General features: G+C 41.4%; 1 protein-coding gene across 3 annotated transcripts in view; it reads left to right on the top strand.

The window, feature by feature from the left end:
- LOC122069417 (BAG-associated GRAM protein 1) overlaps window positions 1-13,709 on the top strand; it is a 117,287-nt gene that overhangs the window by 87,850 nt on the left and 15,728 nt on the right. For all 3 annotated transcript variants that reach the window (XR_006137445.1, XM_042633431.1, XM_042633433.1), the window contains exons 12-13: window positions 6,931-7,071; window positions 7,154-7,258. Coding sequence is in view for 2 of the 3 variants with exons in the window: in XM_042633431.1 (XP_042489365.1) it covers window positions 6,931-7,071; window positions 7,154-7,258 (246 nt within the window). In the remaining variant the exon portion in view is untranslated. The remainder of the gene's footprint in view (window positions 1-6,930; window positions 7,072-7,153; window positions 7,259-13,709) is intronic.

Raw genomic sequence — 13,709 nt, 5'->3', positions numbered from 1 at the left:
TGCTACTATGCCTTCCTCTACTGATCCTCCGCCAGCTTCTTTGGGCACTCTCAATGGCTCAACTCCACTTGTTAATGACAATCCTATTGAAGAAATTAGCTTCCCCCATGCCCCTCCCAACTCCCCCAGGTTTCCAAAGCATTGCACTCGGGCCTCTCCTTGTCGGCCTCCAATGTCTGCCTCAACTCGACCATCACCTATCAAGTAGTACCAGCGGCATAAAGGAAGCTTCTCTCCTCTACTGGTCACTGGCAAACCCATTCTAGCTCCCTGAGCTTTTTCCCCTAACCCACATCCTTATGACACCTTGGACCATCTAGAATGGCCTCAACTCCCTGGCTAAGCATGCCTCCATTAGATCCCAAATTAGATCTTTTAGATCCCTCTTTGTTGCTTACTTGAGACCAGAGTCCTTGAGGCAAATGCCCCCCGCATTGCCACTTCCATAGTTCCATCTTGGTCCTTCATTGCCAACTATTCTGACTGTCCCAATGGTCGGATTTGGATCTTGTGGAATTCCATTTTTCTCCACATCACTCCCCTTGCCACCTTATCCTAGTCCATTCATCTCTCCATCTCTGACGTCTCTGGGTCCAATTGTTGTCTCCTCACTATTGTTTATGCTCTCAACAGTGCTTCGGAAAGGCTCTCCTTATGGAGGGACTTTCGATCCATATCCTCCTCTGTTGACTCCATCCTAGGAGATAGCAGGCAACTTTAATGTTGTCAGATTTAGCCACGATAAGCAGGGAGGGGGTCCTATTGACCACACTCCGTGGAGGCTTTAAATAGTTGTATTGAAGACATTTTCATGTTTGACCTCCACTGGTCTGGTGCTAAGTTTACTTGGAAAAACCGTAGAAGTGGGGTTCACAGGGTCGCTTGTAAGATTGGCAAGGCCTTGTCAATAAAGCGTGGCTTTCCTCCCCCTCATCCCACGCCACCTTTTATTCTTCTACCATCTTTGATCACTTTCCCATATCCCTCCATGCTTATTTTTCTTCCTCCTTTGGTCCAAAACACTTCAAATTCTTTGACATGTGGACCCTCTACCCTGACTTCTCCCCTCGAATTTTGGAAGCTTGGAGTCTTCTTATCCATGCCTTCTCTTCTCTTATCGCCTTCTCCAGGAAGCTCAAGAACTTCAAAGCTGCCCTCAAGCTATGGAACTCCAGGTGCTTCAATAACATCTCTGACAAAGCCTCCTCTTGCAAAGACAGACTTAACGCTATCCAAGCTAGACTCATGGTTCGAAATCTTGCTGAAGTTTCACTTTCGGAATTTTGGCGAAATTTTAGAATTTCGGTTTTTTTTTTTTTTCTTTTTGTGGCCGAAATGAAATAAGACTTGAAATAGCATTTGTACAAAATTTTGGTATTGTTTTGGTATCTTGCCTATCTCGGTACATTCCATGTGTTATATATACCATATCTCGGTCGAAATTTCGACTCTGTCTCGCCTACCTTGGTGGTTTCAGTTCTATTTGCATATTTTGAAGGAAAAACACTCAAAGTCTCCAACAAGCCTCTAATTAGCCACATCATCACACATTTTGACTTCCATTGGACTTCTATAAGATCTACATAGTCAAAGCTTAGAAAGGTAAAGTTCTTTCTCCAAAACCAGGTAAAATTTTCAGAACAGTTCGACGATTGCTTCCAAACAAAGGTGCAACTCTTAAACAATGTTATGTCCTAATATTTTTGCATTTTTATGTTCTAAGAATGTTTGTTAACCTTAAAATAAGTTACCCACCAAGTTTCAGGTCAAAATACGGCCGTTTGACCACCAAAATAGTCAACCAAAACAAACAAAAAAAATACACCATTTTGGCCGAAATTTCGACGAAACAAAACGAAACTTCAGTTTCTGAACCTACCGAAACACTGAAACGAAAGGAGATTTTGAACCTTGGCTAGACTCCTTTTGGATCTCCATAACATTGCCTTAGCTGAGGAGGAAAGATCTGTCTTTCGTGAGCTTTCCTTGCTTCTGTCCCAAGAAGAGAGTTTCCTCAAGCAAAAATCAAGCATTAAATAGTTGGAGCTTGGAAATTCTAACTCTACTCTCTTCCACCTCACCATCAAAGGTCGGAACAATGTAAACTCCATCCACATTCTCATCTCCAGAAATGGTGATACCCTTTAGAGTCCTGCTAACATCAATGCTGAAGCCACTTCTTACTTCTTTAATCTCGTCAACCCCCCGTCGCTATCCCCTTCCTCTCATTCTCCCCTTCCCCCCTCCCTGATCAACAAATTCATTCTTGAGCACCTTGTCCCTTCTCTTCAAGCCATCAATGAAGAGGAAATTACCTCCGTTGTCATCTCCCACAAATCCAGTAAAGCTCCTGGGCCGGATGGATTCAGCATGAGCTTCTTCTTTTGTTGGGGCAAGGATCTTATTCGAGCTCTCAAAAGCTTCTTCTTTGATCCCACCCAGATTAATGGAGTGAACCAACCTTCCTCAGTCTCATCCTCAAATCCGATGGAGCCTCTTCTATGTAGGATTTCATACCCATCTCTCTTTGTAATCTGATTTACAAATTCATTCCCAAAATTTTGGCCAACCGCATCGAAAAGTCACTGATTCGTTGGTCAGCCAAGACCAATCCGCCTTCATCTCTGCTAGGAGTATAGCTGATAATGTCATCTTGTACCATGAGATTGTTCGTGGCTTTGAGCGGAAATCCCATTGATCGATGGCCCTTCTTAGGATCAATCTTCATAAAGCTTTTGACTCTATCCGTTAGGACTTCTTCTCAAATGTCCTCCAAATGTTCTTCCTCCCCAACTTTGTCCGTTGGATCTTGGCCTGCATCTCTACCCATCGTTTCTCTATCCTAGTTAATGGCAACCCTGCTAGCTTCTTCCATTCCTCTATTGGAATTCGCTAAGGTTGTCCTTTCTCCACTTTCTTTTTCTCCCTTGGCCTTGAGGCCCTTTCTAGATCCATCCAATCTTCCACTGACCTCCACCTTATCTTTCCCTCAAATGCAACTCCTTCTCGTACCCATCTTACTTTTTGCCAATGACCTAATGATCTTCTCTAGAGCTAATCATTCCTCCATTTCTTCCATCCTGTCTTCCCTCCACCTTTTTGAAAACCTCTCGGGAGTTTGCCTTAACCCTCTCAAAATCTCGCATCTTCATTTATGGGATTTCTGAAGCTACTTCTGCCCGTCTCCTTGAGATTATGGGTTTCACTCTTAGCTCTCTCCCAGCCAAGTATCTTGGGCTTTCCCTCATCCCTGCCAGGATCTTGGCCCATCACTGCACTCCCATTTTTGATCTCTTAAGTAAGAGGCTGCAGTTGTGGAAGAGCATGCTTTTCTCATATGCAGGGAGGCTTGAGCTTTCTAGATCTGTTCTCCAATCAATGTACCTCTACTGGTGTTGTATCTTTGTCCTTCCCCCTCCCATCATTAAAGCTATTGAGTCTCTCATTTGTTCCTTTCTTTGGAAAGGTTCTGACTCCAACAAGTTCTTCCACCCCACCCATTGGAGTAATGTTTGTCTCCCTAAATCTGAAGGCGGCCTGGGTCTTAGGCGCATAAAAGATATCAACTCCACAGCATAGTTGTCCAATCGTCGCCTGGGTCTACCCTCTAGAGTAATGTCACTCTCCTGGGTCTTAGTGTCTAGGCGGTTTGCCCAAGTCCTCGCCTTATATTTTATTTACTTATTTATGCCAAATATCATTTAAGTTACTTAAGATATTATTCATAAATAAGCAAATACCCCCTAATTTGAAACCAATAGAAATAGTTTAAAAATCAAATTCTAAAAGGTTAAAAAGTCAACCCCCCCAGTCCAAGAACAAAAATTGGATTTTTGGTTGTAGGGGCATTTTTAACTTTAATATAAGTTTGATTAGAATATAAGTTTGTTACTACAACTTAGATTTAAGTTATCTTAAACTTGTTGGAAAGCTGGTTTTGTGCTATACCTAATAAAAAAAGCCTCGTGTAAAAATAAAATCATATGACTAGTAAAACTTATTATTAAACAAGGGCATTTCTCTAAATGTTGAATTTTTATTACTTAATGTGGTTTATTATTGATTTTTGATGATTTGATGTGGCTTAATGTTGATTTTGATGACTTGATGTGGCTTACTGCTTATTTGTGATGATACAAGGTATATGTAGCATACTAAATAATGTTAGAAAATTGTGAAAATAAAAAATAACACTTGGTTGCCTTGTTTGCCTTAAGGCAAGCGCCTTGTCGCTTAAGTGCTTAGGCAACCCTCTAACGCTTTGGTTCGCCTTGGCACCGTGATAACTATGTTCCGCGGGCATTCTTAAGCTCATCTGGAGGGTGGTGACCAAACAAAACAACATCTGGGTCTCCTAGGTTTATTCCCATCTTCTGAAGCATGATTCCCTCTAGACCATTTCCCCTGGACTGGATGCATCTTGGGTCGGGTCTAGTATCCTTAGCTTAAGACCCTTGGCTATGGATGCCATCTCGTACTCCATTGGTAATAGTGCCTATACGTCCCTCTGGCTTGACTCTTGGTACCCGTCGGGTGTGATTCTTCGTGTGGTAAGCCCCAAGATTATATATTCCTCGGGTCTTGATCAATCAACTACTGTCTCTTCCATCATACTCAATGATGACTGGCCCCCCTCCTTCCCCTCTGCCTCTGGATGACATTTGGGCCCTCCCCCCTCCCGAGGCATAGAGGCGGAGATGATTCCATCCTCTGGAAGCCCTCCCTTTCCAACTTACTCAGTTCTTCCTCTGCCTGGAACTTCGTCAGTCCTTTTGCCCCCTCGTCTCCTGGAGGAATCTCCTTTGATTTGAAGGTCACTTTCCCCGTCATTGTTTCACCACTTGGCGGGTCTTCTCTATCTGTGTTCCCACGCAGTCCTACCTCATTTACCGTCACATATAGCCTCCTCCTACTTGTTGTCTATGCTAGAATGGCAACGAAGATGTTGACCATTTGTTCTTCTCCTACCCCTTCTTGTCCACCATCTGGAAAAAAGTTCTCAGCCGTTGTTGGCCTTCTAGAAGGAGAGTTCTCCCTTTCTGTAAGGAATGGATCTGGGTTGACATGACATTTCGGGGCTCCACCATCTATCACATTGCTGGGAACTTGCTTTCTGTGCTACCATTAAGCACCTCTGGATGGAGCGGAATCTTCGTAGATGGACTTCCAACTCTCGCTCTTATGACATGATTTGGCATGCCTTCTACTTCAACGTCAGCACCAAGCTTGCCTACCTCCTTCACCGCACAGTCAGAGATTCCCCAAGGAACAGGCTCACTGTTGTCTCTTGGGGCCTCCCCATCTCGATCATATCTACTACTCCCCCCCTGATGCATTGTACCCCCGTGTCATGTGCCCCTTTTGTATGGGCTTTGCGCTTTAGATTTCCTCCTTGTGATGCTCCCCCCCTTCTCTTCTTCCCTCCCTTTTGTATATTCTTCTCCTCTAATATATTTTATTCATCCAAAATAAAAAAAAACAAATAAAAAATAAAAATAAAAAACAGGATACTGACCTATTGACTGAAATAAGACTTCACTACTTTGTGAAGTGAGAAACCTTGAGGTGAGAGGCCTAGGTGTGAGTGAGAGACTATAATGTCGTGGTGACAGCATGAGAATGGTGTGTAATTATGAAGCTAAGCTGCTCACTCACACCTAGGCCTCCCACCTCAAGATATGTCACCTCACATATGACTCTCCTAAACTTTTTCTCACTACCACGGGAAAAAACCAGAACCAAGATTTCATTCAAATCTGTTGTTCCATTAACTTACTGGCAGCTCCTTATATAGAGCATCTAGGAGGGTTCTAGACTCTTTTGGGACTTCCTCCTAGACTTTTGACCAATTATTACATTTTCAGCAATTTTCACAACTAAGAAAAAACTAACCTATTGACTGAAATAAGACTTCATTTCTTTAGATAATAGTTACAACTAACTTGTTAATGCTTTTCTTTGTCAACACATATGCATCAAGTACTCTTGAACAATCTTGACTAAGTCTTGGACTAGATAAAGTTGATCTCTTTCTTCAGCACACATGCATTAAATAGTCTTGACCCATCTTGATAGGAGTTACGTAGTTAAAGAAAATTGGGCTATAATATTTAGTACTGTAGGTCTGGTCTATTCCAACTGAACTTAGTTTAGGCCTGGTTCTTGTTGGTGTACGATGTCTTATATTCCATTGCAGTTTAATCCAAGGAGTACTGGTGCAGGCCCCCCAAACAGAACGGCAGTTTACTGAGGGCAATTTTGTACTTTCTGGTCTTATTGTTTTCGCTATATATTTGTAGTGATGTTTACTTTCTCTGTAAGCAATCTGAGAGAGGTGTGAGGACGAGCGTTGTAATCCAATTTTCTAATGTAGTGAAACAGGGATCTCTCACCGGGGACATAGGCAACCATCTCGAACCTCATAAATTTGTGTGCATTGTTTATTCTTGTTTTTCCATTCTTTTCTGCATCGTTTTAGGGTTGCATTTCTACAGTTCCTCCCTTCTTGCGATGGTTCTGTTTAGAGTAGAATTTATTTGCATGACTATGGCTAAGCCATGAACCCTAATTAAAATCCCATATTTTAGAATCTTCTTGTATTTAGAAAGGCGAATTGATAACATACATTGATGAACACATCTAATTTGTTTCTATAAATGCTTCTTAGCCATTTTCTGTTCAATCTTCAGTTTTCTTTCTAATCATTCCTCATTTGCTTACATAGCACACATCTCATTTGCTCAGTTAACGCATTTTGAGAAATTTAGGCCACACTTTGCTTCTCTCTCTCCTTCCCTTCTCTAGTAACTATAGTTTTCTGTTAGATACAGGCTGTATCTTGATGCTATTCAGGTTTTTTTTTTTTTCTTCAGTACTTCTAAATATTTTAGTTGATTGAAATACTTAACTGATTATTTATCGGATGTATAGGAGAAGGAACAGTCTGCGTTGCGTGCTCACAGCAGCTCCGTTAGAGGTAGAAGGCAGGAAAATATTCCTGAAGACAATGTTCCCAAGGCTGGAAATTTTCAACCTTTTATCAAAGAAGAAGTTCTAGTTGATATATACAATGTATGAGATAAGCTTATACAGCACTGTCTATTATCATTTCATCAATTACCCTTCTAATTAGAACTGTTTTCATTTCTCCCAGGATGTTTTCCCATGCAATGCTGAGCAGTTCTTTAATGTATTTCTGGCTGATGATTCAAATTTTCTTCATGAATATCGGTCGGCACGCAAAGACACTAATCTTAATGTAAGCTCCTGAAGCCCATGATGCTTCTGCCCAAGGGGTATTTGAATTTCTAAATATTTGGCCTTATCTATTTTGTTACATGCATTCACAACTTCAGTACTTGGAAATTTACTACTGCCTGTACTTTCCAGAGGGGCTGTTGTCTTTCCACATTTTGCTGCTTTCTTATTCTTAGAGACAAAAATAAGAATACTCCTTTCCAGTGAGGCATCTCTCTCACATTACCATATATCTATGGGAGAGGGATAAGCATGCTAGTGGGTTACCTTGGAATCTTACATGCCAGGAGGATTTTAGCTGTAGGATTTGATTAACTTGAATAAAACCGTTGGATGAAGAGGAAAAGATCCAAACCTTCAGTCCACTGATGCTACACGTTTTCTCTCCCCTCTTCCTGTCACCCTGCTTCCCCTGCAACTAACCTGTGCGGCTGCTCGACCCGAGTCCTGAGAGCTCTACATTTGCCTTGTTGCTTCAGGCAGATTAGATAAAGGCAGGTGGTCCTAGATCAGCTAGCTTACCTCTCTCTCTCTCTCTCTCAATATGCTGCAACATAATTCTTTTGGTTTAATCAATCAAAGCCAGTGATGCAAGAGATACAAAGAAAAAAGATGAAAAACAGTACCCCCAAAAAAAAAAAAAAAAGTATATGAGAAAGAAAGAGGAAGAATGTGAAGCAAAATATGGAATTTCAAATATGGGGGAGAACAGACATCAGGAAGAGAAGAACCATTGAGATTAAAAAAAAATCTATATTTTAGAAAAGTTGTATTGAAGATTTGTCTATTGGTGGTTTCTGGGTTCTCTCTGACCGACTCATGAAAGCACATTTGCTTGATTGCTTCTTTTTGTGTGAGTATGTGCTTCTGTCTGGAGGATCCAATCAATCTTTCCCCATAAGAAATCACCTATGTTCATGAATCATTAACATTGAACACAAATAAGAGAGGAAAAGGAGGAGAAGAAAGCGAGAGAGGCAGACTGAGAACGCGATAGATATTGGTTTTTGAATTTTTGAAATGGGAGATGCAGAGATAGGTAGCTGGGGATGTAGAAAGAGGGACCAGGGAAGGAAGAGAAGGGAAGGGCAGGGCAGGGCAAGGCAAGGCGGAAGTTGCAGTGTTTTTGTGGAGGGGGAGGTGAGGGGAGAATGCGGACGAGAAGGATGAGGGAATGAGTGTGAGCAGGGGTTGGGGGCTAGGGTGAGCGAAGATGCAGAGGGTTGTGAGAAGGGATCGATGAAGGAGACGGTGAGGAAGAGAGAGGGAGAGGGATTGTAGAGCAGCAGTGTTGGGCAGGCTATGCAAGATTATCATCTAATGGTCACTAGATGCTAGCATTCCTTATTCCTAGGTAATCCACTAGCATGCCCAGCCTTTTCCCTATATATATATAATTTGAAGATAAGGGGTTCTTTCTCATGGGTTTCCAAATTTGAAGTCTGAAGTTTTGAGCTGACACTCACAAATTGGCAGCACATATTGTTCTCATTATTTTCTTAAGCTTGTTTATGCATGCAAAAGCTGAAGCACTTGTCAGCCCATGTTATTACCAGATTATGATACTTCGGCAGAAAATGGTCAGTGAAAGGCATGTGGAATCATTAATGAAAGTGTAGCATGAAAAAGGGCAGCACCACTGTTTGATCTATCTCACTGATGATATTAATGATCTGATTGGATGATTGTAAATATCCCTTCCCATTCTTCTAGAAGGAATGGTAGGTCCAAGGGATGGGGGCTATAGTTCCAGGTTTTGGTTTTGAGCCTGGTTTTGACCATTCTCAAAATTGAAATATTTCGCAAAATTATGAAATTTCGGTCAAAACCTGGAAGGTTTTTGTGGTTGGTTTAGAGTGAGGGTTTCTAAGCCAAATGGCCAAGTTAGGTCTCAAAACTGTTAGAAAACACAATTTTAGGCCATCTAAACATATTAGAACATTTAGATTAATTAAAAAAAAAAAGGGAAAATTACTTGGACACCCCCTGTACTATTGCCTGATTTCTTGAAAACACAAAACTTTGAAAAGTTTACTTGAAGCACCCTTGCATTTAAGATTTATTACAACTAGCCCCTATCTGTTAGTCAGTCGCCGTTTAGTGATGACGTCATGGGTTGGAAAACTCCTAAATGCCGAAACTACCCTTTAAGGGTAATGAATTGGCTCTTTTACCCTTTCATCTGTATCTCCAATAGGACTTGCCACGGAACTATAGAAGCCAACCATGGCGGGCTGGTCTGCCTAAGGTCGCAGAAAGAAGGTAGTGGGTAGGGGGTTGCTAGCAATGAGGGACTGCAGCCGGCCGCACTAAAGCTCAGCTAGCAAGTTTGCGGAAGGTGCAGATGCCATGGGCTGGGTAAGCCTCATGGCCACGAGGGCTGGGCGAGGACTCAAGAGGATCTGAAGAGGGAGATTTTACCATCAAAGCGCACGGTAGTGAAAAATCAACAAGACTTTAACAATTAATGAATTCCCCTGGTCTAAGAATTTGGAAGAGATTCAAGCAAAAGACTCTGGAATGGTAAAGATCCAAACTAATCAATAAAAAGGAATCTACGGTCACGATGACGGTTGAGAAAGATGAACTTCACCCTACAGGTTTCTTGTGACAAACCTATCATCCCATGAAACAAAACTAGAAGCCCAACAACCAAATTAACTCTCTAAAAGCATCGCATACCATAATTCCGACGACGTCGTGAACACCAATCTCCTTCAGAGATAATACGTCTTGTCCAAATGGGGTTTTGATGCATCAGGCTTTAGAATTTGCTGAGAGGTATCCTTCAGTATTCAGATCTTGAAACCCTTTTATTGACGCCCTTGCACCACTCTTTGGTGGTCCAGAGATCGCGAAGAATAGTGTTGGAAGCAGATCCCATGGCATCAATGATAGGTAGTTTTCGTAGGATTCGACCGGTGAGGTTTGGATTTTCAGGAACAGAGAATAAACAGAAAAAAGAAAATACTATTGAGTATGGCATCGGCAAAGCTGCTTATGAGGTTGGTGGCGTCGGGGCCAGATGTGGTGATGTAGACACCAGGACGGCCGGAGGCATGGGTGTGACCCTCAGCGGCGAAGATCCCGCCTTTTTCCGCTTCACCTCCGTTGACAATGGATTAGGAGTTCTTTTATGCTAATAGCTTTAATGGTAAGTTGTTCATTTTAACTTTACAAGTTTCAGTTGAATTACGGTAAAATGGTATTTTCCATCAAGTTTCATGGGGCTTCAAGTAATATTTTCAAACTTTTGGTGTCTCAAGCAATTTGGCCATAGTATAGGGGGTGTCTCCAAGTAATTTTCCCTCAAAAAACACCCACCCACACCCAAACTGGTAGTTATAACTTCGGACCTAACATGACCTATTCCACACAAAATTTAGCACTATAATATATGTAATTCATCAAACAACTATGAATTAGGAATGGATATATAAACCTTTTCATAATTATTAGATGTTATACATGGTTCATTACAAAGAGTAAGATATGGGAGCAAGAATACAAGGAATCACCCATCCACCAATCGTCGCTTCCGAAGCATTCCACTACTGCCCAACAGCTTGTTTCAGGCTTGTACGTCAGTTGTTTGGCCAAAAAACTTTGATGTAGAGAGCTTCCTGGTCCAAAAGAGCAGTCACAGGAGCCTTAAAAACCTGGCTTCTCATGCTTAATGGGAGCCTTTGTTCAATGGGCCTTTGACTGGGCCAACCCTCTAGGGTTGGGTATTACTGGTTCACTCGAAACCAGAATCATTGGATATATGTACTTTCTAATTTTGGGTTTCAGCTAAATAATAATGATTCCGAACCCGGGTCAGTATAACTCTATAGGGTTCGCTTATGGGCCCATAATATTGCTCAATCAACCCCACAGCTAATAGCTCTTTCATAAATATGTTGATTTGTAAAGGATAATGGCAATCCCATAACCAGATATTCAAAGATGCTGCTTGGTAGACAGGGATCTCAAGGGTATTAGGATTTATTGTATGAGGGTAAAGTAGGAAACAACCTCTGGTCAATGGAACAATGTAGGCAAGGGAAGTCGGAAAAATGGATCTGTAACCTCGGGAAAAGGATTGGCTCTGAGGGATGGGCACGGTGGTCTCAGTCTGCCGACAGCCAGTGGGTTCCGGACTGGGAACAGCCTCCTCAGGCATTGAATAATCGACTCAGAACTGGTATGGACAAGGGAATTCGACTGTTTAATTAAAACAAAGCATTGTGATGCTCCCCACGGATGCTCATGCAATGTGATTTTTTCCCAGTGCTCCGAATGTCTAAATTATAGAAAAAGGATGAGGGAGACAAATCTTACTTCTTCTATTCACGTAATTACTCTTATCTAGACCAAGTATTTAAAATACTACTCTTATCAAGAGAAACCAATCTCTGAGGCCGTTCTAGAAAATTATGCTATGAAAGAGCAAATGGTCAAAAGATCCCAAATCTGTAGTCTGTTGAAATAGCGGTACAATATTATATAAAAATGAAACAAAAATTAAAATAATAAAAGCATTGGCATCCTAATACACTTTAAAAATAATAATAAGGTGTGTTCTTTCCTAATAAACCCAACTATAAGATGGATGAGATTTTAGGCTTCTTTTGTGCTCAAGATCTTTGTTGGCGTCTTTTGCACCGATGTGCTAATTGAACAACTAAGAGGATTGAGATGGGACGCGAGGAGAGGGCATCAAGGAATGGAAAGGAGGGAGTGAGAGAAGCAAGGGAAGAGGGGAAAGGTGAGAAAGAGAAAGGGGGTAGGGAGTGACACAAGGAAAGAGGAGAAAGGTCGTGTCTTAGTGGGGGACGTAATGCATGTGAGTGGCTATTGGTTTGCATGTGGTGGTGGGCTCTTTGCTTGTGCATTGAACCTCTATGCACGGATACCTTTAAGTTGCATGTGTGAATCCTAATGCGGAGTTGTGTGTTGCTTAATGTGGAATTGTGTTGGTTGCCTAGTTTTTAATGTAGAGTGGTTGTGTTCAGATTGTTACTTTCGTGCTTAGCCGGTTGTCAAGAATTCATTTTCCGATTCCTCCATTCATAATAGTAGGTAGGGAAATGATTATCTTGTTAGTGGACGTAATGCACGTAGGACTCTTTGGCTTGGCCGATCTATGTTGGTACGTTAGGTAGATAGCTGGTACCTTATTATAATCAACCATAATAAGCCTTTGGCTGATTTATATTGGTATGTCAGCTAGAAAGCTGGTACCTCATTATAATCAGCCATACTCAGTCACTTTTTGCATAGATGCTTGTGTTCGTCCTTGCTTGGAACCTCCAATGTAGCCAAACCCATTTAGTTTGGACAAAGCTTTGTTGCTGTTGTTGTTGTTGGTAAAGTAGGAAATAAAGGTTAACTAAGGGACAATGGAGATTAATAAGTAAAGGAAAGGGTATTAAGGGAAAAAACAAAAGAATAAAGGCATGTCAAGATGAAATCATGGAAGTAGGAAGAAAAGGTTGTATTCTTCAACCTCTTGACAACGTACAGATCCAGCAAAGGAGAAACCTTGCAATTGAACCAGTCCCTCTACCAAGAACCAAATCACATGAAAAAATTAGGAATATCTGCATAACCCTTGGCCCTTCCAAATCCAAAATACTAATAGCCTCAAGGAGAACAAGGATTAAAGCAAAAGAAAGTCTGCAAATTAGGATTGGTGGAGTAGCAGGAACCAGCAATAGTTGCTACTCTGTGACTCACAACAGAAAGGTTTTCCAGGTACGATATTCTAGGGTTTAAGTTGCTTACAGAAGCCCTACCCTCGACCAACATCTCAGGCCAAACTATTCACTAACAGTGGAGATCGATCCAACATATGGGTTGCTGCAAGTACTCAGAAACAGAGGTGTTACCAGCAAGAGAAAAGAAGAACAGAAAATAAAGAAAGAATAAAGGGGTCACACAAGGGGAGAAAAGAGGAGAGAACATAGAAGAAAGGGGGGAGGGAAGAAGAATGCTGCCACACAGGCAACGCAGGCACCAACAAGTCACCGTTCAATTCGTTCTCAACATCTGATTTCTCCATCTATTACAGCCAATTTAAAGAAGAGAAACCCTTATAAAAAAGTTGGAAACTATTTTTATATTAGAAACTGGAAAAATCTTATTCGTATCTACTATACTTCCTAAGAATAAAGAGAACGAAATAAACTAAGTATTGCATCAAAATAAAATAAATCCTAAATTTCCTACTGAACAAATACCAAAAATGGATCTAGTTCTTGGTCCGGATTCTCGAACAGGTTCAATCCAGTCCAAAGAATTGATACTGCATCAATTCCCCCGACGTTGAGAAAAATTCACCCACGAGTTTTGTAAAACGGGAGAATCAGCACCCATCAATTGACATCCATCCTTTGCTGTATGAAAACTTCGTTTAGATAACAATTGAACAGTATGGAATCTGCGACGCAAGTCGTTGTTGATAGTGA

Source organism: Macadamia integrifolia, unplaced genomic scaffold (genome assembly GCF_013358625.1).
Source record: "Macadamia integrifolia cultivar HAES 741 unplaced genomic scaffold, SCU_Mint_v3 scaffold608, whole genome shotgun sequence".
In the NCBI taxonomy this organism is placed as follows: domain Eukaryota; kingdom Viridiplantae; phylum Streptophyta; class Magnoliopsida; order Proteales; family Proteaceae; genus Macadamia; species Macadamia integrifolia.
Note: the sequence above shows the minus strand (reverse complement) of the source record. Positions and strands in the feature narration are given on the sequence as shown.